Genomic DNA, 24631 nt, shown 5'->3' on the forward strand with positions numbered 1-24631 from the left:
ACACACACTAACTGTTCGTCTATATATAGTAAGCCCCACAAGGCAAGGACTGAGTTGTCTTTTAGATACCCAACCTCTGGGGCTTGGTGCTAGAGTCAGAACAGCTCCTCAGGCTAAATGACCTGAAGGATGAAAAACTGGATAGATCAGAAAATCCCATGGAGTCCTGAGGATGCATGGCTATACCCCTAGCACAAAGAGGCAGAGGTGGGGCAGCCTTGAATGCCCAGGCTAACACAGGCTAGCCCAGGCTAGCCAGCTAGGAAAGGGAGAGATTCAGGGAGGGAGCTAGGGACACCCATGAAGACCTGTGACAGCTTGTCCATTCCTGGTTTGCAATGCTAATTTCCTGGAACTGGCATCTTCTATACCACAGAACATCTTTGTTTTCTTTGTCAAACAGAATGAGGTTAGACCTGCCTCGATCATATTTCACAAACAGCCACATGGTGTATAGTCTTATATTACAGAGATGGTGTAGTAAAGACATAAGGGATCTGGATTGACTGGATTCCAGATCTGACTCTGCTACCCACTGCGCATGAGGTCCTGGGTATGTTACCCTCTCTGAGCCTCAGCTTCCTCCTCTGTAAAATGGGGACAATGACTATCTATTGCAAAGGTGGGGGGGGCAGGTCACCATTGCCTAAGGTTAAGAATGTAGAGCTATCAAGTTAGTGTGTGGCACACTACTTAGGGTTATCTAACACTTGACTTGGGGGTGTGCCTCAGCAGAATGGCTTGTGCTTAGCATGCTGAAGTGCCTAGGTCAACCTCAGCACCATGAACTAATGGCTGACACACGGTCAGATGATCTACACTGTGGGTGGATGGTGCACTTTCATATACACCCGCTATTCTCCGTGAGGGGGTTGTGATTGGTGATATCTCTGCCTTTTTTGGTGGTCATCACCAGGTGACAGTACTACTGAGGTCTATGTTTCACAGACACACATACATGCACTCCGAAAGTGTTATCAGGACGTGAAATGTGAGCAGAAGTTGGGAAACTGGCATTAAAAGGGGATGAGACATATTATATAGGAAATCATATAAACACCTCTATGTATTGTGTGTTCCTGTTAGAGGTACCATTCATATACATGGCCTCTCATGCATCTCTTACATTATATAGTATATACAATATTGTACTGTCATGTGATTTTTTTCTATAAATGCACTGATTTTCCCTGGTTTGTTCGTTTCTCTCTCTCTCTCCCTTCCTTCCTTTCTTTCCTTGTTTCTTTCTCTTATGTGTGTGTGTCCAGTACATTATGTTGATTATTTCCTTTGTGTGTGTGTGTCCTAGACACTGAACCCAGAACCTATAACTCAGGCATTCTACCACTGAAGTGCATTCCCCAGTGTGTGTGTGCTCACTATAGCACCTGCAGAGAGGACAATTCTTGAGTTAGTTCTATTCTGCCATCCTGTGAAGCACAAAGCCTCCAGCAGAAGCCTGTAACGCTGGCACTGGTGAGGTGGAAGAGGCAGGAGGGTCAAAGGTTCAAGGACACCCATTTCCAATACATAGAGAACACAGCTTATCTTTCCTCCTATATCTTACCTCCAGATATCTTGGGCTACAACAGAGCTTGTCTCAAAACAACTCAAAACCTCAAAACTACTGGCCAGACGGGGGTGAGGCAGGGCTGTATCCCACAACTCCAGAGGCAGAGGCAGGCAGATCTCTGAGTTCCAGGACAGACTGGTCTACACAGTGAGTTCCAGGACAGTTAGGCGTACTCGGAGAAACTCTGACTGGGAGAAGAAAACAACAAAAACAAACAAAAAATAAAACTAAGCACAAACCACAAGACCAAATTTAACCATGACTTCTTGGCTTTCCAGCGTCTCTACACAGCGTTTCGTTTCGCATAACCGTGTGGTTATGCAATAACTAGCTCAGGATCGCACGAGTGCCCAAGCTTGTCCTGTCTGGGGCTGTTTTCTGTGTCCGCAAAATCATCATCCCACGCAGCCCCGCAGTGCTCCGCTCTCAGTGGATTATCTGTGAAGCCATTGCGCTCCTAACCAGCCCCTCGCCATACCTGCAGAAAGTTACAACCCTGAGGTCGAAGACCCAGAAACCCTCAGAGTCTCGGTGAGCCCTGCGGGAAAGCTAGGGAGGATAAAACCGAGAGAGGGGTCAAACGCAAAACAGAAGGCAGACGAGGACTGCACACGCTCCAGACAGCCAGTCACGGGAAGGAAGCGGCTGCCGAAAGCGCATGCGCGCCCGGGGCCACGCCCCTCCCGCCTGCGCGTGCGCCACCCGCGTTTAAGTGACAGGGGTCAAGAGGCGGCAGTGGAGGTTGTTGTGGGTAGCCTGGCTACGCGCCTCGGGGGGGGGGCTGCCGCTGCCCAGGAGGTGGCGGCGCTGCTGTCAGCGGGCCGCTCGGCCTCTGGGCTCACCGCCGAGCAGGTGAGTGGTCACACCTATCATTCTGTACGTTGGGCTGGACAACGGAAGGTTAGGAGTTTAAAGGCAGCCTGGGCTACAGACAGACAGTTGGTCACGTCCAGGGTGGTGGCCGTCCAAGCCTTTAATCCCAAGTAGATTCTGGAAGGCGCTTCGGCCATTCGGTGCACATGATGTCTTCCTGGATGGTTTGCAGGGTCAGCATGTCCTCACTGTGTGCCACGAGAGTCTGGCTTTGAATAGTTCTTCTAGACTCTGGTACATGTCCAGTGTCTGCCAGAGCTACCGCACAGGCATACGGTGCCCGAAGCCACTGTCTACCTGGGCAGCTGCTCTGCCTCCTCCAGCAGCCTTTCTAGCTCTACTTCCCAGTTTCATTCTGCATCCTCCTCTCCTCTTCCCTCTCCTTTCCTCCCTATCCTCCCTGTCTTCGTTCCTCTGTCTCTCTCTTCCTCTCCCTCTCTCCTTGCTAAGTACAGTTCTACCCCTAAACTCTCAGCCCCTGTCTATCCGTTGTTTTAACTGAAACAAGGTCTCAGGTCCAGAGATGTAGTTCTGTTGGTGAATTCTCACCTAGCGTAGAAGTGAGGTTTGTCCATAACAGGACACCCTGGATGGAATTCCTAGCCCTGCCTAAACCAGACATCCTAGTTTTAGGGAGTTGGAGCCTTGAGGACCCGAAATTCAAGGTCATCCTTGGCTACATAGAAAGCTTTAGGCTAGCCTAGTCTGCTTAAAGCCCGTCTCCAAAGCAAACAAGGGGACTAGGGAGGTGCTCAGAAGGTAGAGACATTCCTGCTCTTGCAGTCACAGGTTTGGTTCCCAGCACCCAGGTTGAACAGCTCACAGCTCGTTACTTCACAACCAGGAATCTAAAGGTCTCTTCTGGCTTCTACAGGCACTGCTTCACATGTTGTATAGAATATACTCAAGCACACACATGTGGACAGATATTATAAATCACAACTCTACAATCGAAAGCAAGCCCTCACCACGTAAGCCTCTCACGTGATCTGGCACTCACGCAAGCAGAGCTAGCCTTGAGCTTCTGGCGTCCTGCTCGTCTCCCCTGAGTGCCCCCGACACACATGCCCCTCTGCACCTGCCACCTTCTTCAGGACTAAGGAGAGGCAGGTGAACTGGAGCTTACTTCTTGCCTCTGCCTACTGGTGCCTTCTCCTTGCTCTTCATGACGGAGCAAAGATGGAATGGGTGCTTGATACTCCTTGAACTTAATCACTTGGTGGCACTTCGGTCACTTACAACTGTAGCCCACTTTCTGACATGCTGACCCATCCAACAAAATATGTTAATGACCACGGAACATTAGTTCACCTTGATTGTCGTGGAAAGGGTTTCCCCGGTGGACATGCTGTCACACCTGTAATGCTAACACTTGGGAGGTGGAGGCAGGAAGATGAGGAGATAAAGGTCATCTGCTCTGAGGGGGCAGCCTGTCCTGTATGTGTCTGGAGAGCAGCTCAGCAGTTAAGTGCACTGGCTGCCCTCGCAGAAGACCCAGGGTAGGTTCCTAGGACCCACGTTGGGCTATTCAGAGGCACTTAGATCCCAGCCCCAGGGGATCTAACAGCTTCTTCCTTGGTAGGCACACAAATACAAATGACAATAAGGCTGTTTTAAAACCAGGCTCAGAGCAGGGTATAGTTGCAAATGCATTTAATTCCAGCACGTGGAAGCAGAGGCAGGCAGGTCTCTTGAAGAGACCCCAGAAAAACATCTCCTTGAAGAGACCCCCAGAAGGTTCAGGCCACAGTTAAGTGTCCTAGACTGAGATGCTGGACAGGATGTAAGAATGACACCTGGCAGGTCATTCTAAACTCAGCATCTACACTCTGGGTGCTGCTGGCTCCTGCAGCCTGGACTGATTCTTCAGTTCCATCTTAGCCACTGTCAGCTGGTGTACTTCATCAGGGCCATCAGCGAAGCGCAGGGCTCGGGCCCAGCCAAAGAACTGAGCCAGGGGGTAGTCACTGCTGAGGCCTGCTGCTCCAAAGGCCTGACAGACACAGAGTGGAAAACAGAAGAAAGGCTGAGTTCTAAAAGTGAAAGTCTGTAAAACAACAGCTGGTGACTGCTGTCTCGCCAGAGGTCCCCGTGTCACTGTGTGTCCCAGACTTCATATAGGGCCATATTGTCATCCTTTGGATGCCCTGTTCACCCAGCCCATTCTCCATGGTTTGCTTCTGCTACTGAGAAAGTTCTGTGTGGGACCTGGTGTCAACATGTGCACCCCTCAGAGTCAGACACTGGGTCTGAGCAGGAACAGGGCTCCCTTAGCCCTGAGGCCCGCTACTTGCAAGCAGAAGGCACTGAGCAAGGAACATACTGTCCTGCCAGGGCGGGGTGGGATGGGGTACCAAGATCACGTTGGAGAGCCAGGCAGTGGTGGCACACGCCTTTAATCTCGGCCCTTGGAGGCAGAGGCAGGTAGACTTCTGAGTTTGAGGCCAGCCTGCTCTACAGAGTGAGTTCCAGGACAGCCAGGGCTATACAGAGAAACCCTGTTTCGAAGAAAACAAACAAACAAAAAACCCAAAAACAAACAAACAAAAAATTGGAGAGGAAGGTAGCAGGTACAGCGGGAGGCCAGTCCAGGGCTGCTCACCTGAATAGCGCGGTCAATTACTTGATAGGCCATGGAAGGGGCTACCATTTTAATCATTGCAATGTCTAAAGCTGCAGCCTGCAGGAGAAGGCAGAGGAAAGAAAAGCAGGATGAGGAGCTAGGAGGACAACAGAAAGCCAAATGACTGTCAGGGTGGATGCTGGGTACAGTGCTGCGGGCAACAGTGGACCAAAGCTAGACCTGGGCATCCTCAGGCCGCCAGCAACAAGGGCATCAACCAGGGACAGACTACCTGGCTCCACTACCTGGTAGGGCAGCTCTTGCCTGGGTCTAGAGACCCTGCATACAAGGCCGGATAACACAGCAGTCCACATGCATCATGGCCACACACCATAGGAGATGGGTAATGTTGCTATGGGGACAGGCTCCTCTGTAGGCTAATGCTGTATTTGACTAGGACCGCAGGTCCTTCCTCCCAGCTCTCCTCCTTCATCTACCTCCATGCACCAGCATGGCCCAGGGCGGACCACTTGGTGGAAGTTCACCTCTCCCCACACCTTTTCTGGTTGGCAAGAGATGACCCCTTACCGTTCAAGCAGAACAGTAGCAGTCATCATTGTCCAAGAGCTGAGCCTTCCCACAGTTTGCAAACAAGGAGAGATGGCTAGACTCCAGTGTCACCTCAGGGTGACCCCTGTCACCTCTAAAGGCTCCCACCTTATTTCCGGCCACATCCATGAGGTGGGCAGCTTTCAGCACCAGCAGCCGGGCCTGCTCGATGTCCACACGTGACCGGGCAATGTCTGCCAGGATGGTGCCATGCTCCACAAGGGGCTTCCCGAAGGCTGTGCGGGACATCACCTGCAGACACCAGAGGGACAAGGCTGAGGAGCTGGGCCTAGAGAGGCCCTGGGAGGCTCTGAAGGATGACTGCAGAGGAGCCAGGCACACAGGACAAGAGAGAGCAGATGTGGGAACCGCCTGCCTGACAGCTAACTGGGGGCGAGGGTCTGAGGTAGGCAATGCAAGGCTCACTACAGATGACACACCTATAGACAACATCCTGCAGAGGCTTATGGCTGATTACAGCTACAGTGATCCTGGAGAGCTGGGAATGGTACAGGTCCAGAGCCAGGAATCTTGGGCTATCACTCATGGGACCTCAGTAGCCATTTATTGCCCACTGCTGTTGTAATAACCAACCCTGTGACCAAGGGAAATCCGTCTAGAATGTGAAGATGGCGCCCTTCCACCAACCCAAGAGCTGAGCAGGTCATCAGATAGTGCCAGAGACACACAGCAGAGATGTCTGTGCCTCGCCTGCACCATCAACGCAACTGAAAGTGCTCTATGACTTTCTACTTCATACACAGACTGCATGAAGGTGGGCGTGGTAACACAGGTGCTTGATCCCAACGGCAGAGGCAGGTGGCTCTCCATGAGGTCCACGCGCTCTCTCTCTCTCTCTCTCTCTCTCTCTCTCTCTCTCTCTCTGTGTGTGTGTGTAGTACCATCAACACAACTGAAAGTGCTCTATGACTTTCTCCTCCGTGCACAGACTGCATGAAGGTGGGCGTGGTAACACAGGTGCTTGATCCCAACGGCAGAGGCAGGTGATCTCCATGAGGTCCACGTTCTGTGTATGTGTGATTCATAGTTAGAACATGTCTTCCAAGAGACAGAGGTAGGCAGTTTTGGCACTTGCCTTTAATCCTCGCACTTGAGAGGCTGAGACAGAGGCAGCTGGATATCTGTGAGTTTGAGACCAGGCTGGTTACTAAGCAAATTAGTTCCAGGACAGCCAGGAAAAACATGAGAAAAAAACATGTGTTTAAAAAAAACAACAAAAAAAAACCAGGTAGCTGGGCGTGGTGGCGCACGCCTTTAATCCCAGCACTTGGGAGGCAGAGGCAGGCGGATTTCTGAGTTCGAGGCCAGCCTGGTCTACAGAGTGAGTTCCAGGACAGCCAGTAGCCAGTTCTACACAGAGAAACCCTGCCTCGAAAAAACAAAAAACAGGCTGGTGAGATGGCTCAGTGGGTAAGAGCACCCGACTGCTCTTCCAAAGGTGCAGAGTTCAAATCCCAGCAACCACATGGTGGCTCACAACCATCCGTAACAAGATCTGACGCCCTCTTCTGGAGTGTCTGAAGACAGCTACAGTGTACTTACATATAATAAATAAATAAATCTTTAAAAAACAAATGATTGTTATTAGTCCTTCTACACTTTCTTCATGCATTTAAATGGCACATAGATACAATTTTAAAGTTTTATTATATATTTTGAACATGAGGGAAAGAGGACCACTTGGAGGAGTTGGATCTCTCCTGCTATGTAGGTCTCAGGGTTCAAACTCACTTCATCTGCCTTGGCAGCAGATACCATCATGTGCTGAGCCAGCTCACTGTCCTCGCTCCTGCCATTAAAAACAGTGACAGTCCATGTATGGTTCGGTAACCTCTGCCCACTTGTTCATTTCCATGTAGCCCTGGCTGTCCTGGAACTTGCTATGCAGACCACACTGGCCTCTGTCACAAAGAGACCCACCTGCCTCTGTCTACAGAGTTCTGGGGTTCAAGACAAACATGACATCTGTCCCTGGCAGTCTGCTGTAAAACCATATACTTTAGAATCACAATAAGTTCATCTCTATACTAAGAAGTTAGGTTCCAACCAGGGATGGTGTGTGCCTGAACCTGAGTCCCAACAGGGTCATCCCTGCCTACATGGAGACTTCCAAGCCAACATGGGCTGTAAAAGACCCTGGGCCATGAGAGGATATGGTTAATAGCCTGGAAACCTTTGTCTTTGTGGGTAGAGACCACACCCTATCTTCCTGCAGAGGGAACCTGTCTCAGAGCCTTATAAAGGCTTGGTTTTTGGTTTTTGGTTCTTTCTTTTTGAGCAATGTATAGAACCATCTCTATGGAAGGCCTCACATGGTCTTTAAAAAGAGTCTCAATGCCAGCACATGCCTTTAATCCCAGCACTTGGGAGGCAGGGGTAGGTGGATCTCTGAGTTCGAGGACAGCCTGGTCTACAAAGTGAGAGGACAGCCAGGGCTACACAAAGAAGCCCTGTCTCAAATTTAAAAAAAAAAAAAAAAAAAAAAAAAGAGAGAAAAAGAGTCTTGATGGAGTCACTTCCAATCTATATTTAGCTCACTTTGTTCCTCGGAGAGATTCCTGTACTTGATGTGCACACAGGGTTTACTCAGCACCAGAGTTAGTTTTCACCAAACTGTGTGCTGCTTAGAGACGCCTAAGACAAACTGCCTGAGGGAAGATGCCTCAAGTCAGAACCCACACCAGCTTGGTCACACCTAACTGAACAGACTTGACTTCTTCCACCCTGCAGATCCTCACTGTGCTGCCATGGTAGTCTCAGCGTCCCCAGCCTTTAAGGGGCCCATGGCAAATGACTTCTTTGAGGCAATGTCATACTATGGGCTCTTTCTTTCTTTCTTTCTTTCTTTCTTTCTTTCTTTCTTTCTTTCCTTCCTTCTTTTTTTCTTTTTTTCTTTCTTTCTTTCTTTCTTTCTTTCTTTCTTTCTTTCTTTCTTTCTTTCTTTCTTTCTTTCTTTCTTTCTTTTGGCAAACATTGGCTCTGTTAATGTCATCCAGCAGGACCCATGCCAAGGGCAAGCTAGCATTAAGGTTCCAGGGTCAAGTTATCCACACCCTTGGGCTTTTCCTTCCGGGGCCTGGGGGAGGCACTGCAGCAGCAGCAACAGCTGCAATGGACAACAACCAGCAACAGCAACAACACCACAGTGCCCACAGATATGAGAAAGACCACAAAGGCAGCGATGTCCCATTCTGACTGGAACAGCTGCCGGCTCCTCAGCCTCCCCAGTACTTCTTCTGCAGTGGCCTCTAGCTCCTCAGCAAAGTCCCATCTCAGCTACCTCTTCTCTCCCCAGCAAAGCTGCTTCCAGTGGGTTCTTTCTTTCTTCCTTCCTTTCTTTCTTTCTTTATTTATTATATGTAAGTACACTGTAGCTGTCTTCAGACACTCCAGAAGAGGGAGTCAGATCTTGTTACGGATGGTTATGAGCCACAATGTGGTTGCTGGGATTTGAACTCAGGACCTTCGGAAGAGCAGTCGGGTGCTCTTACCCACTGAGCCATCTCACCAGCCCTATGGGAACTTTCTATAGTCTAGTCAGAAAGTTTCAGCAATCCTGCCTCAGCTCCCGAGTGCTAGAATTAAAGGCATAAAACACCATGCCTGGACATACTGACAAAGGAAGCTGTTATGCCAGGGCCAGGTGCTGTGTCCCCAGGGGCACAAACAGGCCATGCAGGATCTAACCTGGGGATGTACTGGGAACACAAATGGTTCCTGGCTGCCCACGATCTTCTGGGGTTGGGAACCTTGCCCTCAGCCACCATTAAGCCTGTCCTTGGTTTCTGAACACCTGGACAGAGGGGTGCCCATCCCACTCTGGAAGCCAGCTGTAGCCATGTAAAGTACATGCAAAGCAGAGATGCAGATTCCAGGCATGAACACCGTCCTGTGAGCTCTGTTCTCACAAGGAGACCAGTGCTTGGAATTCCCCAGCCAGCAACAGTGGCTCTGAGTCAATGTGGGCACAAGGGGACTTACCCGTGTCTTCATGAGTGCCAGGGCCCTCTCTGAGTACCCGATCAACCTCATGCAGTGGTGAATCCGGCCAGGCCCTAGCCTGCCCTGAGCAATCTCAAAACCTCGTCCAGGGCCCAGAAGTATGTTTTCCTTGGGCACACGCACATCCTTGAACCGTACTTCACCATGGCCACCTGAAAGACCAAAATGCAGTTTCTTTGGATGTCTGTATACCTTACTTAGGTTAGGGCTATCCTCTGGCACTGTTCCCAGGCCTTGGGCTTCTAACTGGGTCATAGCTAAGAAGGGGACAGTGGACCCAGCAATGCAGGAAGGGAATGGATGGCTACAGCAAAACAAAGTTATTGTATTTGTTACTTTCTTTTTGAGACACGGAATCTCTGTATAGACCAGATTGGCCTTGAACGGATATATCTGCCTGCATCTGCCTCCCAAGTGCTGGGATTAAAGGCGTGCGCCACCACTGCCGGTACATAATGTTAGGCATGGTACATTTGGGAAGGTCAGAAGACAACTTTCAAGTCGGGTCTGTTCTACCATGTAGGTCCTGAGGATAGAACTCAGGCAGCCCGGCTTGCAGCAAGCATCTTTATCTACGAAGCCATCTCACTGGCCACAAAATATTGACTGGTTTATTTTTACTTGTATTATGTGTTGGTTGTATGGGTGTGTGAGTGCGTGTGTGCATATGCCCAAGCATGTGTGAGGAGCTCTGAGGACAACAGCAGATCCAGCTCCTTCCCTCTACCATGTGGGTCCCAAGGACTAAACTCCGGTCTTTAGGCTTGGAAATAGCCACTGAGCCATCTCACTGGGCTTGTGGTTAAAATAGGATGCAGGCCAGAAAGGTGCTTCATTCTTCTGGAGATGTGCAGAAGTGTGGGTGTGAATGTTGTCAGTGGAGAGTTCCCTCCCTTCACACAGGTGACAGAATCCCCTGGGGCCATGGTCCACGCAAGACAAATCCAAGAGGATGCAGGCCTAGTGCCTCTGCCCTCCTGTCTCCTTTCATGGACTCCTGCTTATCTTCTGAGATCAGAAAGGAAAGCAGAAACACCTACAGGCAGTGTGCTGGTCAGCCATGCTCCTTAGGATATGAACAGCTGGGCTGGGCCTCACCAATCCCTTCAGATCCTTGGCATGTGGCAAATTCTGAACAGAACCCAGGCTCCCCAAAATGCTGTCAGATATTAGAGCCACACTCAGGGAGATCTAACCTGGAGGATCCTCCAAACCAAACACTGACAGAGGCCGGATGACTTTGATTCCTGGCGAGTCCATGGGAACCAAGATCATAGATTGTTGCTGGTGCCTTGGGGCCTGTGGGTCTGTTTTTCCCATAAACACACAGAGTTTGCAGCGCGGATCCAGGATGCCTGCCAGGAAGAAGAGGGACAGAGCCTATCAGTGGATTCCAGGACTATGGAGCCTCTGACCACAAGGAGCCCTGGCCTGTGAAAAGCAAACCTATAACCCTGATAAATCTACAGGATCAGAGAACCAAGTCCAGGCTCCAGAGCGCTGATAGAGCCACAGGACCAGAGATGCACATGCGGCCTCCAGGCCTGGCAAAACTTATCACAGGGAGATGAGAACCTACCATAGTCACTGTAGGAGCAATGGTTTAACTTTCACGTGTAAGTGTTTGTCTGTATATGTGTGTAATGCTCACAGAGGCCATGAGAAGGTATCGGATATTCTGGAACTAGAGCCATAGACAGCTGTGAGCTGCAGTGTGGGTGAGTGCTGGCCTTCAGCCAAAGCACCCAGTGCCTATAACTGCCTATATAGACCTCTGTCCATCTCCCTAGGAAACAAAGGTAGAAAACCATCACGTTAGACTTAAATAAAAGAAACAAGATATCAAACTGGGTGCTCACAGAGCCTCTGGAATGCTGAGCTCCACATGAGCTACTGGGAAACATGGAGGATATCTGCCATGGATGGTACAACACAGCTCACAAATCCATCCCCTGGGAAGCAGCCAAGACAGAACTGGCTACAAAAGCCTTTGACAAGAATGTGCCCTCTTGTGGACACTGATCGTTGGAGACCCGGGGCAGAGGCCCTCCTGGAAATGCCACATAGACCTCCGAACTGCTTCTCAGGCTTCCCTTCTGGTGCGGGCTTCAGAAAACTGCTTCAGACTCCAAGAAAGCTCGGTGCTTCCAGGAGGCCATTCTTGTGTTTTCTGGGAGGCCTGGAAGCCTCTCTGGCTGGGCACTGTGAGAATACCAGCTGTGTTCGTTCCATGTCAGAAGTGTAACTCATACGCCAAAGACAGCCAATGGGCACACTGAGTAAATGGATCAAGTGGTTCAGAATCCACTGTGATGGAGAGAGGGACTAGGGACACAGATCAACATGGAACACGTGCCCAAAGGACAAGGCACACATCACTCTCTCTCTCTCCCATCCCTCCCCTCTCCTCCCTTTTCTCCAGTCGTGCGTGGTTATGAATATTGGATTTTCCCCACACGGTCAATAGTACCTAAGAACATGTGAAAACAGGAGGCAGGATAAGATCTGAGGGCGCTTCTGTACCGTGAGTCAGAATCTTTATTACAGAGGTGGGATGGAGTAAAAGGCAAATGTCTCTGAACAAGTGCTAAGTATTCACTTCATAACAATCATAAGATTAAAAACATTAAGTTTTGCTGGGCAGGGTGGCACATGTCTTTAATCCCAGCACTCGGGAGGCAGAGGCAGGAGGATTTCTGAGTTCGAGGCCAGCCTGGTCTACAAAGTGAGTTATAGTACAGCCAGGGCTACACAGAGAAACCCTGCCTTGAAAAACCAAAAAACAAACAAACAAACAAAAAAACCCACCAAAACTCAAAAACAAAGAAGCAAAAGAATTATAAAGAAGCCTGTTTAAATCCTGTGGACAATGTAGCATTTGATTTCTTCTTTATTTTTGTTTTTTCAAACAGGGTATCATGTAGCCCAGACTGGCTTCAGACTCATACATGACCAAGAATGACATCCGCACGTTTATGTTAACCTCTACCCCTACCTCCCAGGCCCTGGGATTACAGTTTGCACAATACCATGTCTAGCAGATAAATGGATTTTTTGACAAATACATAAATTTGAGCCTGGTGTGGTGGCACATGCCTGCAATCCTAGCACTTTGAATGCACAGGGAAGGGGATGTGGACCTCAAGGCCAGCGTCAGCTACAAAGCAGTCTGAGGTCAGCAGAGACTAAGTGATAAGTTATCTCAACAACTCCTGCCAGCTGCTACTGCCCTAGGTAAGTGACTACTCGCCCCAGTCCTGGCTTCCTCCTGTGATATGGATGGGGCCTGGGGGTCCCTCCCTTAAGGGAAGTATGGGGGCTCTGTGAGCTGAGGCACAGAGACACTCAGAAGCCTCTAAGACACAATGCACCTGACCTCAAGGGAGAGGGGAAGCCACCAAGAAGACCTCTAGCCAACATGGCAGGGGCAGAATAAAGAGAAAAGGTTCAGTCTACAGAATCCTAGCAATCTGCCTGCAGGGGTTCAGCCATAGATGTGGTCATCAGGTCCTCAAGAGCCTCTACAACCCCCCAAACCTGCCATGCCACACATAGTGGGCCCCAGAGGCCTCCTCATCCACACAGACTGAATAGTTTGAAAAGCATATTTCAGGCCAAGTACCTGAGGTCCACCACTTGTGACCATTTAGGACATAGGAGCCATCTTCCTCTTTGATGGAAGCCTCGATGTTCGAGGCATCTGAGGAGGCCACCTGGATAAGAGAGAGCACATGCTAGTTAGAGTTCCTAGGGACCTACATCACACAGGAGCAGAGAGAAGCTGCGGGCCAGGCAAAGGTACAAACATGGTACCTGGGGCTCAGTCATGGCGAAGCAGGAACGGATCCTGCCCTCCAACAGCGGCACCAGCCAGCGGGCCTTCTGCTCCTCAGTGCCATACCGCACCAGGATCTCCATATTCCCCGTATCCGGGGCAGAGCAATTAAATATCTGAGGAGAAGAAACTCATTTGTTTCCCCCACATCTCCGACCTCTTGGAAGAGGCAGGGCGGGATCTATTCCATATCATTATACTTTGACAACTCATGAAAGCATTTACTTCCCCTCAGAAGGGCCAAACACACACTGAATCTCAAACCCCCTCTCTGAGTTTAAGGACTCTGAACTAGAAGCCCCCACAGCCCACGCCCTAGGTGGCTACTCTGAATGAACTCTCTATACAGGCTTTTGTCAGCTGTCTATATTTTTGCCTGATTTGCCTATACAAGATTCTGGCTGGGTGGCGCCCTGCGATGCACTTTCTACATGCAGGGGTTTCTGCTGGCCATGTGTGTGTGTGTTGGGGGGGGACACATGTTCTCTCATGCTGAGACAACTGTGAAGACGGTACCTCAGAAGCATACAGAGACATGCCCATCACTTCACACAGATGTGCATATTCCACGTTAGTCAGCCCTGCTCCGTACTTTTTCTCAGGATCTGTCTCCAAGGGTAGGAAAAGGTTCCAAAGCCCTTCAGCCTTGGCTTTCTCCTGTCAGGGAAAAGGGAGAGCAACAATCACTGAATCTTACCTTTATGAGGTGTGTATGTATGTGTGTGTACATGCATGCATATGTGTGTATACATACACACACAAACACACATACATATATCCACCCAGAAGTGGCATTACCCATCATTAACCCCAGCACTTGGAAGACAGAAGAATGTGGATCTCTGAGTTTGAGGCTAGCCTGATCTACATGATGAATTTCAGGTCAGCTAGAAATGCAGAGAGACAATGTCTCAAACAAAACAAAACAAAACAAAAACCCAAAAACAAAAGCTGGGGTGTGGTGATGCACACCAGGGAGGCAGACGCAGGAGGATATCTATGAGTTTGAAGCCAACCTGGTCTACAAAGCAAGTTCCAGAAGCCAGGGCTACACAGACAAACCCTGTTGGCCACACTGACAGGCTGGCTTACCTTGAGGTCTTCTATCAGCGGGGAAGGGCTCCACCTGTCGGCAGAGGCCTGGTGTCTCTGCAGCTCTGGCTCCACAGGGTACACCTTCTGTTCTATAAACTGCATCAGCTGCTCATACAGCTTTCTGACCTGAGGAGACAGGCCCTCTGGAGAGATGACCAGGCCTCCCTTTGCCTCTCGAGAAGGGGAAGCAGCCGCTACAGTGCTGTGACCCCTCACACCCATGGGAGTCCTTGGGGACCTCGGCCCCGCCCAGGCATGGTAGGATCTCTTTGGCGTTTTGGTGGCTGGCATCTCTTTGAAAACCCGGAACCCTTCTTGGGTGGCAAAATCCCAGGCCAGCTCAGCCATGGCTGCAGGGAGCTCTCCACTCTGCTGGGCTGTTGCCGAGCTTGCCTGGCCTATGGAGAATGGAGAGAGAACTGATTACCCATAACCACCCTGGGGATGTGTGAGTCAGTGACATGGCCCACACTCTGAGGGCAGACACTGCCACTGGCTCAACACCGGTCCCCACCAGGGCCCTGGACTTCCAGGCAGCACTAGGATCTGAACCTGAACTCGATGGAAAGGGAAACTGAGTCTGGAGAAGGTGGTAAGTCTCTAAGAAAGTGGAGGTTGGATGTCCCCTGCTGCTTGGACTTCCTTTTCCTAAAGAAACTAATTTAAGCTGTGGAGGCACACTCCTTTAATCCTAGCTTTTAGGAGGCGGTGGCAGGCAGATCTCGGAGTTCGAGGCCAGGCAAGGACAGAGCAATTCTAGGAGAGCCAGAACTACATAGAGAAACCCTGGCTGAGACAACAACAAGAACAACTAAACAAATAATGAGCAACACCCAAAATCAATTCTGCAGTGCCAGGAAGCAGTAAGAGATTCTACTTGATCCTGGGTCATGATGCCTTGTGGACACAGTGACAGGGCCAGTTTCTAGCACCATTTTTTCTAGAGCACACTGGCATTTTCTTCTCTCTACCTTTTTTTTTTGGGGGGGGGGGAGTGGAGGATAGGGCTTTCTGGAGCTTCCCATATACAGATGAGGATGCTCCTGAACTCTCCATCCTTGAACCCCCACTTTACAAGTGTATGCCACCACAGCTGGCTCTACACACACTTTCATGATGAAGAGAAAATTGAGCCTTATACCATTCTGGCCAAACCTATCTCCTTGAAACCTCTGTGGCCATCAGGCCAAAGCTCACCTGTGAGTGACCGCTTGTAGACTCCCTGTAGGATTGCAGCCACACGGAAAAAGGAGAAAGCCATGTAGAAGTTCCAGTTGTCAATGGGCGGGATGCCCATGTGAAGACAGTACATCCTGAAGTATTCCTCCACAGTGGGGATGCCCAGCTTTGTCACATCCTGGTCTCTGAACCCTGAGAGGAGAGACAGAGCCATCCCCGAGTGGTTGGTACCTTCATTCCCCTTCCACTAGCAACCCTGATATTCTGAAGGCCACCATGCTCCTGAGTAGCTTTCACAGCTCTGAGGCAGCTTGTGAGTCCTGTGGCTCCTTGCTCTAACCACTGGCCTAAGGTAAGCTACTTACAGATTGTTCCCTCTACGTTTCAGACCAAATTAACAGTCCTTGGTTAAGGATTCCCCCCGACCACAGATGGAGTCATCCCCAACTGGTCATTTGATAAGAAACAGTCCCCAAGGAGCTGATGGTGGAGGCAGAGGAGCTTCGGGCAGAGCTCAGTGCCACAGCACCTGGCTAGCGTGTGCCAGGCCCTGGGTGTGATGCCTGCCTCACGCTCACAGAGAGACACCCAGACATGGATGTACAGACACACAGAGGCATAGGCATCAGAAGAGCAATCTCACAGCATTATGAAGCAGATAAAGATGACAGGACACGGGGGCTGGAGAGATGGCTCAGTGGTTAAGAGCACTGACTGCTCTTCTGAAGGTCCTGAGTTCAAATCCCAGCAACCACATGGTGGCTCACATCCATCTATAATGAGATCAGATGCCCTCTTCAGGTGTGTCTGAAGACAGCTACAGAGCACTTACATATAATAAATAAATAAATCAAAAAAAAAAAAAAGAGATGACAGGACACTAGCTTCACTGACATGCTTGCACTGTGACATGTGACACCTGACTAGAATGCTGGACAAAGTATCTACATAAGGAATAAGTCAAGGGCTGGAGAGATGGCTCAGAGGATAAGAGCACTGACTGCTCTTAACCTGAGTTCATTTCCCAGCAACCACACGGTGGCTCACAACCAGCTGTCATGGGATCTGGTGTCCTCTTCTGGTGTGCAGGCATACATGCAGGGAGACTATTGTATACACAAAAAAATAAATACAAATTAAAAAAAAAGAAATATGAAGTTTTTTTATAAAAAAGAAAATAAATCAAATGTCTAATATTACATCTATGTGATAAAGGTTGTCACTGCAAATTAAGTCATCAAAGAAATATTTAATGACCATCTGTACAAACTATACAGCTAGACTGGGCATGGCAGCACAGGCCTGTAATCCCAGCACTCTGAGGCAGAGGTAGGAAGATCATTGGAGTTTAAGGCCAGTCCAAGTTCCAATACACTCAGGGCTACATAGCGAGACCCTGAATCACAAAACGATAAAGGGCTGCAGAGCTGGCCCAGTGGCTAAGAGAACCTGCTGCTCTTACCGAGGACCAGAGGTAGGTTACCAGCACTTATGCCAGGCAGCTGCCTATAACCAGGGCTCAGGGAATTTCAATGCCTGCCTCTCAACTCTATAGAACCTACATGTGTACATACCTGCACACATATATGCACATAATTAAAGATAAGTCTTAAAAACAAAACAGTTGGACATGCTTGGAGCATTACTTCAATCCTGGCACTTGGGAAAAGCAGGGGTTTCTCTGTAAGTATGAGGCCAGCCTGGTCTACAGAATGAGTTCCAAGATATCCAAGGCTATGTGGAGACAACCACCACAGTGTCACCCCACCTCCACGCCAAAGCAGACTGAAGCAAAGTATCTGACTAGGCAGAACAATGAGATCATAAATTACATGCTAATGCTTTGTTTCAATAATAGACTGGATGCAGTAACACATGCCTGAAATCCCAGCACCCAGGAGTGGAGGCAGGAGGATCAGGAGTTTGAAGCCAGCCTCAGTTATACAGGGAGCTCAAGGCCAGCCAGCCATGAGAGCCTATCTCAGAGCAAACAACCCAGAGACAACAGAAACAAACGACAAAAACAGATGTGCAAACAGAAAGGATGGCACAGAATGAGCCTGGGCAGATCAGCAGGAGCTTGTCCAGAACCTATGGGAAAATGCAAGCTGATGCGTCAGATTGATGCTAGGGTGTCAGCTGGCATGCAGGAGAGCCAAGATGGAGCCCTAGTGCAAAAGGAGGAGGAGAAGGAGGAGGAGGAGGCGGCGACAGAATAAATGAACTGAGATCCATCCTATTCTTTCTTACCCCCACATTTCAGGGACAATGTTACTTGAACCCCTTGGACCTCACTTTGGAGCCCCAGCCCAGTGACATCAGCCAGTGACTGCCCTAGGGCTTGCTCTGGGACTGGCTCCTACCTCTCAGCATGGGAAAGCTGGATGGCAGGTAGTGAGCCAGGCAGCTGTAGGCCACATCAGCAAAGGGGTCTCCTAAGGTGGAAAGTTCCCAGTCCAGGACAGCGAGCACTTCCGCCTTTTCAGGATGGAATATCAGGTTGTCCAGCCTGAGAAACCACAGAAGGAAAGGAGACAGCTGGGGACACTATTTGCCCTTCCGGGTCCACCCTCCACCAGCCTGTATACTGTAACAATGCCAACCTCTAGGGCTCCCAGGTCCTCTGGCGCCCGGCTGGCCTCAGTGAGTCAAAAGCATCAGCAGGGCATGGGATTAGTCTAGCTGTTTATTCTCCCAACTTCCCTACTGAGGACAGCCAAGGCCCACACAGGATTTATATCCTCTCTGTGATGTCCCTAAAGCAGGCCTACAGAGTTATTTGACACACTTGCCAATTCTTCACTCCATGAAGTACCTGGCTTCTGAGAAGTATCAAGTGATGCTGAGGGACTTCCGGGGTGGTGGAGGTCATTGAGACCCAGGGGCTACGATGCTGGGAAATCACAAAGCCACAGAAGATGGCCCAGCTGTGGGCAAGCCTGCAGAGGACTACAGCCCCAGCCAGTGAGCCACCCTGGTGGACACGGACTGTGGGGTCCAAGCTGTCAGCTAAGGGGCCTTGGCGAAGTTTCTTGGGCAGTAAGCTACAGCGGAGCATGGTGGCCCAGGCAGAGCCAGCTGCTTTGCAACCCCACTGTAGTTCCAATCTGTTCAGTGGCCTCTGAGCCACACTGCACTCCTTCCTAGATTCTCTAATGGTCTCTGAGTTCTTCTGATCCCTGACTGGACACTAATGTAGGCTTGATTTAAAATAAATGGGAGGGGCTGGAGATCGAGCTCAGTCCTGAAAAGCATGTGCTGCTCTGACTAAGTCCCGAGTTTGGGTCCCAGCACCTGGCTGAATTTGGCTTGCAATCACCAGTCCAGCATCTAACTCCCTTATGGCTTCCATGGGTAATGCACTCACAAATACATAATCAAAAGTCAAATTACTCATAGAAAGAAAAATAACCAAGCATACTATAAAACATAGAAAGGGGGGCTGGTGAGATGGCTCAGTGGCTGCTCTTCCGAAGGTCCTGAGTTCAAATCCCAGAAACCACATGGTGGCTCACAACCATCTGTAACAAAAATCTGATGNTAAAAAAAAAAAAAAAAAAAAAAACATAGAAAGGACACACAGACCACGTGCCGTGTTGCTGGTTTTCCTTCAGATCTCTAGCACACAAATGCTTCAGGTTCAGCTGATGGCCCCTACCCTCCCTCCCTCCCTTCCAAGTGTGGCGGGCATTTGTCTCATGGTTTTCTGTCTCTTTTGGCTATGTGGGCACTCAGAAACCACAGACAGCATTCTCTCACTCCTTGGTAAACCTGCATAAGAGTCACACATACTTACTCTTTGGGAACTGAATCTTTTCTCCTCAGTATGAGCCCCTTGAAATTTATTTAGGTTGACTCAAATTGAGCCAATCAGCATATTTTAGCTGCTAGGTAAGATCCCAACACACCACCAAACATGGCTCATCATGTGCTACAAGCACCAGCATGCTGGCATCTTTGCAGCGACTGCCGTGCAAAGGTGCAAGGCCGTACTGGAGGAGAATCGACAGTTGTGGCAGGCTCCCTTTGCCTGCTTTAATGGCTGTGGTGTTCAGATCCGCAGTTTTAGATCCCTGCCTCCAGCAAGATGCCCTCTGCCATGTAGCTGCAGATGGAACTGTCTTGGATGGCCATTGTTACTACTAAGGGGAGCTTTGCCAACTGTGTCATGGGCTTCCCCACAGCTGAGAGGCTGTTAGACCGCTGCTAGCAGTCTCCTGCTTGCTCTTGTTCTTGGTCGCATTTGTGGACACCTGAGAGGCGGCGAGGACAAAGGCCACGGAGCAGTGGTGGCCAGTGCTCACCTTTTAGCTACTCTTCCCCACCACAGAGAGAGGGTTGCATGGGGGTGGGGGCAGGGTTTTAGAGTCCTAGGTAGAGGCTAGTTAAAGGCATGGAGGATGGGGGAGAAAATTATCAAGTAGGGCGGGGCCTGAGTAACACAGTGTGGCTCAACAGCAGACCTGCAGATGCTGCTGGAAGCAGGGAATGCTAAACTGTTCCCCAAGTGCCACAAGGACAGAATCTAGGGCAGCCATGGCAGGTCGGCTGGAAGGCACACTGATGAATGCGGGGGCCCTGGACTCAGAGCGCACCCCAGCAAACCCCATCTACTCCCTGACCGCTATCATTTCCAACACTGACCTGACAGGAAGAAGGAATGCCATAGTTCTACCTGATCTCAATAGTGTTTCCCCGCCTAGCAGACGGGTCAGAGTCTGCACGCCACTTTGGTGGTCACAACTTGGGAGAAGGGTTGCTCTTGATATTTAGTGAGCAGAAGCCACGAATGACGCTCCATCTCCTAAGGAATGATTCCCATCTGCAATATGGACGAAGACCACTGGCTTGATCTTCCCCTGCACGAACCTTGCCCATCAGTTTCCACATGGGCTGCTGAGCCCCCTGGCCGCTGTGTCTACCTGAAGTCACCGTGTACCACCGTGGTTCTCTGTTGCCTGGGCAGGTGCAGTGGCAGCCACTGGATAAGCCTCTCCATGGCTGGGATGCTGCTGGTTTCTGCTGCTCGGTACTGCTTGGTCCAGGTTTGCACCTGGCGAGGAATATAGTCCCCTGAGGGAGAGAGGGTTAGAACACAGGATGCTATTCCAACAACCTCAGGCGTTTGGCAAGATCACCAGAGCCATGAAAACATCAGCAGCTCTGTGCCAGTGCTATCTGTCTGAACACATTCCCGTGACAGTGACAATTCCTATGAGATGCTCCTGTCAACAAGGAAGCCACCAGCTACTTTGCCTCAGACAGCTCAGCATGGTCTAGGTGTTATTCCTCCACAAGGAAGCTTCCACCCTGAGCCCTAATGCTCTTTGAGGGTTCGTGAGCTTCTCACACACAGCCTAGGGGATCTTCATGGTTAAGTCTAACAGCATCAGGCTGAGAGCATGGAATCCGGCTCCACCGGTGGGGTCCAACCCTGCCTCATTCCATCGCTGTGATGATGGGCACATGCCTAACCCTGCTATGCCTTCCTTTTCTCCTCTTGAAAGGTGCCTCCCAGAGCCAAAGGGAGGATAACATGCACAAAGTTGAGCCTGGCGTGGTGGCACACTGTTTTAACCTCAGTACTCGAGAGGCAGAGGCAGGCAGATCTCTGAGTTCTAGGCCAGCCTGGTTCATAGAGACAGTTCTATAGAGACAGTTCTAGGACAGACAAGGTTACAGAGAAAAATTTTGTCTTAGAAATCCAAAAGAAATAAATAGTATTAATATAAAGATGAATGAGAAGATCATTTGAGACAAGTTCAAGGCCAGCTTGGCAATCTAGTGAGACCCCTGACATAGTGAAAAGTCTTGTTCTTTTTTTCTTTTCTTTTCTTTTCTTTTTTTTTTTTTTAAAACGAGGCCAAGTGTGGCCAGCAGTGGGTACACCTTTAATCCCAGCACTCAGGAGGCACAGGCAGGTGGATCTCTGTGAGTTCAAGGCCAGCCGTGTCTACAGAGTGAGTTCCAGGAGAGCCAGGACTACACAGAGAAACCCTGTCTAGGAGGAAGAAAGCCAAGTGTGGTGGCATACCTGTGACACCAGCACTAACGAAACGGAAGCAGGGGGGTCAGAAGTTCAAAGCCACCCTTAGCTACATTTGTTTGTTTCTTTACTTTTCTTTTCGAGACAGGGTTTCTCTGTGTAGCCCTGGCTGTCCTGGAACTCACTCTGTAGACCAGGCTGCCCTCAGATTCAGAGATCTGTCTGCTTCTGCCCCCTGGGAAGTGCTGGGATCAAAGTTGTAAACCACCGCCACCCAGCTTCAATAAAATATAATAAAATAAAGATAACATTTTTAAAAAAAAAAAAAAGAAAGAAAAGAAGGATGAGGTGGAAGAGGGAGTGTATGCTAAGTACTAAGATCAGCATTGGAAAGAAAGGAAGGATTAAGCGGTTAGCTGATGAAAAGCACCCAGGAAACAGAGCCCTCAGTTAAGCCTGAGATGAAATGAGCAGTGAGCAGAACCAGTCATGAGTCGCCTGGGTTTGGAACGTGGGCGGGGTTGTGTGTCAGCACCCCTAGCCCCCCAGACCCCAACAGCAGAGCTTCTCTTTGTGAGAGGAGCTGTCAGTAAAGGACGGGCTGCCCCTGCCCACCTTGCTTGCCGAAGCTGTCCAGGCCCGCGGCCTGCAGGTCCACACTGTGAATTCGGCATAGGACTTGGTTCATGGCAGTGTATATGGCTTCCCGCCGGCTGGGCTCCAAGCCGGGCAGGGAGGGGTCTTTGTAGATGATGCCCGGGCAGTACTCCATCAAGTAGAAGGGGGTGCCGATGACGCTGGCAGGGACACAGGCGGGGGTGAGCACCACAGGGGCTGTCAGCCATGGGACCCCTCAGTTTCTGGGAGGAGATTCTGGGAGAGGGGGCACAGGTCCTTTCCTCTCCTTTGTGCAGAGAAATGAGGTCCCCGACACCCCTCTACACACCCAGCTCCGTGTGCAGACACCCAGCAGGCTCCCACTTCTCTTTGGCCCATGTGCAGATACCATGGGAGAGGTTTAAATGTAGTAATTACAAAACCAATTCACTGCAAGGGTGTGTGAAGTCTCACTTCTGCCCTTGACTGCCTGTGCACGCCCACGAGACTTAGGAAGAAGCCTGTCTTAAGGTTTCTCTCTTTCATTTGCTTCCTTTGACAGAGTCTCATTCCATAACACGGGTTATCTCCCAACTCTAGATCCTCCTGCCTCGACCTCCGGTGTGCTGGAATTCCAGGCCTGTGCCCTGTGAGTGTTTGAGAGCCAAGGTGAAGGCACACACATCTCGAAGCACAGGTATGGGGGTCAGAGGGCAGCCTCAGGGGTCGGTTCACCTTCCACCTTGTCTGAGCTAGCATCTCATTTTCCTGGTGTGCCACAGGCTAGCTGGCTCACGGGCTCGGAGATTCTCCTGTCTCCGCCTCCCTTCTTGCTGCAGGAGCGCTGGGATGGTGGGCACTCTCCTGATCCATCCAGCTTCTATGTGGGATTTGAACTCGGGGCCTCATGCCTGTGCAGCAAGCGCCTCTACCCACTGAGCCACCTCTCCAGCTCCTGGTGCCTTTCTCCCTTTTGTTTTATTTTCTGTGTATGGCTGCTTTGCCTGCACCGTGTCAGTGCACCAAGTGTCAGTGGGAGCCAGACAGGGCGTGGAATAACCTGGAGCTATGACAGGTGGCTCCTATTGCTTCTTTTCATCTGTAAAACCTACTCTGTTTTCAATCAGAGAAAATGATTACACAGAGGCCCTGGGCAGCCATCAGCATCTCTCCTTATTCCTGATTACTTAATGTGCCATTAAATGTGAGTAGCTAATGCACCATTACTTAAAGGCACTGAAGTCACATTTACCACCTTATGGAGATTAGCCATCCATTAGTCATGACTAGGCAGTATTTTACTGCTCTAAAAAGTGGTTCTAAAAATTCTTCTATTATGTGTGTTTATCCTGACTTGAAACACATCCTTCTTTTTTAAAAATGTATGTGAGTGTTTTGTGTCCCACCCCCATATATGTCTGTGCACCACGGTGTGCTAGGTGCTTGTGGAGGCCAGGGGAGGACACTAGATCCCTCGGAACTGGAGTGATAGCCATGAGCTGTGATGTGGATGTTAGGAATTGAACTCGGGTATTCTTCAAGATTGGCAAGTGCTCTTAACCACCGAGCCATATCTCCAGCCCCATTGAAGACATTCTTAGAGGAGGTGAGGCGATGGCTCAGTCAGTAAATGTTTGCTGCACAAGCATGGTGATCTGAGTTTGGTCTGCAGAGCTCACAGGGGAAAAAAAAAAAAAGGTATGTGGTCTCCCTAGCAACCGAAGCACTGTAGAGGTGGACAGGTGGACAGGTGGATCGCTGGGGCTCTGGCAAGCCAGCCTAGCCTAGAGGGCTTCAGGTCCCAGTGAGGGACTCTTTGTCAAACAAACAGATAGATGGCCCTTGAGGAACCACACTTAAGGTTATTCTCCACACGCTTACACATACATGTGTACTGACACTCATGAATGTGCAATGCACATATGACATTCCTGGGACACACTTGGAGTCATCCCAGCATTGTGGAGGCAGAGGCAGAGAACTGGGAATTAGAAGTCAGTCTGGTCTACACAGTAAGACCCCGTTTCAATAAATGAACAAATAAATGACTGGGTATATAAATTACTTCATATATAGGAACACGTGGCAAATATTAACAGCATTTTTATATATAGTGTACACAGATATTTCTGTGTTGTGTTTTCTTTAGATTGTTCTGTGTACTTGAAAACCTTCCTAATCAAAAATGAAGGAAAAAAGGGAGACTCAGCAGGGGGGACAGCTTGGTAGGAAGGGACAGTGCTGGCTGAGCATGGAGCCCTGGCCTGGTAGGAAGGGACAGTGCTGGCTGAGCACGGA

At 49.9% G+C, this 24631-nt stretch overlaps 2 protein-coding genes across 4 annotated transcripts in view; both read right to left on the reverse strand.

Annotated features, from left to right (window-relative positions):
* Positions 1–4084: 4084 nt before the first annotated feature.
* The window catches only part of Acad10 (acyl-CoA dehydrogenase family member 10), a 43909-nt gene continuing 23362 nt past the window's right edge, over positions 4085–24631 (reverse strand). For 2 of the 3 annotated variants that reach the window (XM_021186981.1, XM_029533699.1), the window contains exons 9-21: positions 22352–22533; positions 20673–20823; positions 18114–18259; positions 15769–15942; positions 14569–14969; positions 13993–14133; positions 13455–13592; positions 13264–13354; positions 10838–10996; positions 9621–9793; positions 5727–5870; positions 5049–5126; positions 4085–4439 (exon numbers count right to left, since the gene is read on the reverse strand). In XM_021186981.1, the coding sequence (XP_021042640.1) occupies positions 4269–4439; positions 5049–5126; positions 5727–5870; positions 9621–9793; positions 10838–10996; positions 13264–13354; positions 13455–13592; positions 13993–14133; positions 14569–14969; positions 15769–15942; positions 18114–18259; positions 20673–20823; positions 22352–22533 (2149 nt within the window). In that variant the 3' untranslated portion in view covers positions 4085–4268. The remainder of the gene's footprint in view (positions 4440–5048; positions 5127–5726; positions 5871–9620; positions 9794–10837; positions 10997–13263; positions 13355–13454; positions 13593–13992; positions 14134–14568; positions 14970–15768; positions 15943–18113; positions 18260–20672; positions 20824–22351; positions 22534–24631) is intronic. The other variant, XM_029533700.1, reaches the window with a different exon arrangement.
* LOC110313109 (small integral membrane protein 22-like) lies at positions 8608–9406 on the reverse strand. Its single transcript, XM_021187144.1, has 2 exons — positions 9308–9406; positions 8608–8891 (listed from the first exon to the last, which is right to left on the reverse strand). Exons 1-2 carry the CDS (start codon positions 9404–9406, stop codon positions 8664–8666), a joined length of 327 nt encoding a protein of 108 aa, XP_021042803.1. The 3' UTR covers positions 8608–8663.

Source organism: Mus pahari, chromosome 23 (genome assembly GCF_900095145.1).
Source record: "Mus pahari chromosome 23, PAHARI_EIJ_v1.1, whole genome shotgun sequence".
In the NCBI taxonomy this organism is placed as follows: domain Eukaryota; kingdom Metazoa; phylum Chordata; class Mammalia; order Rodentia; family Muridae; genus Mus; species Mus pahari.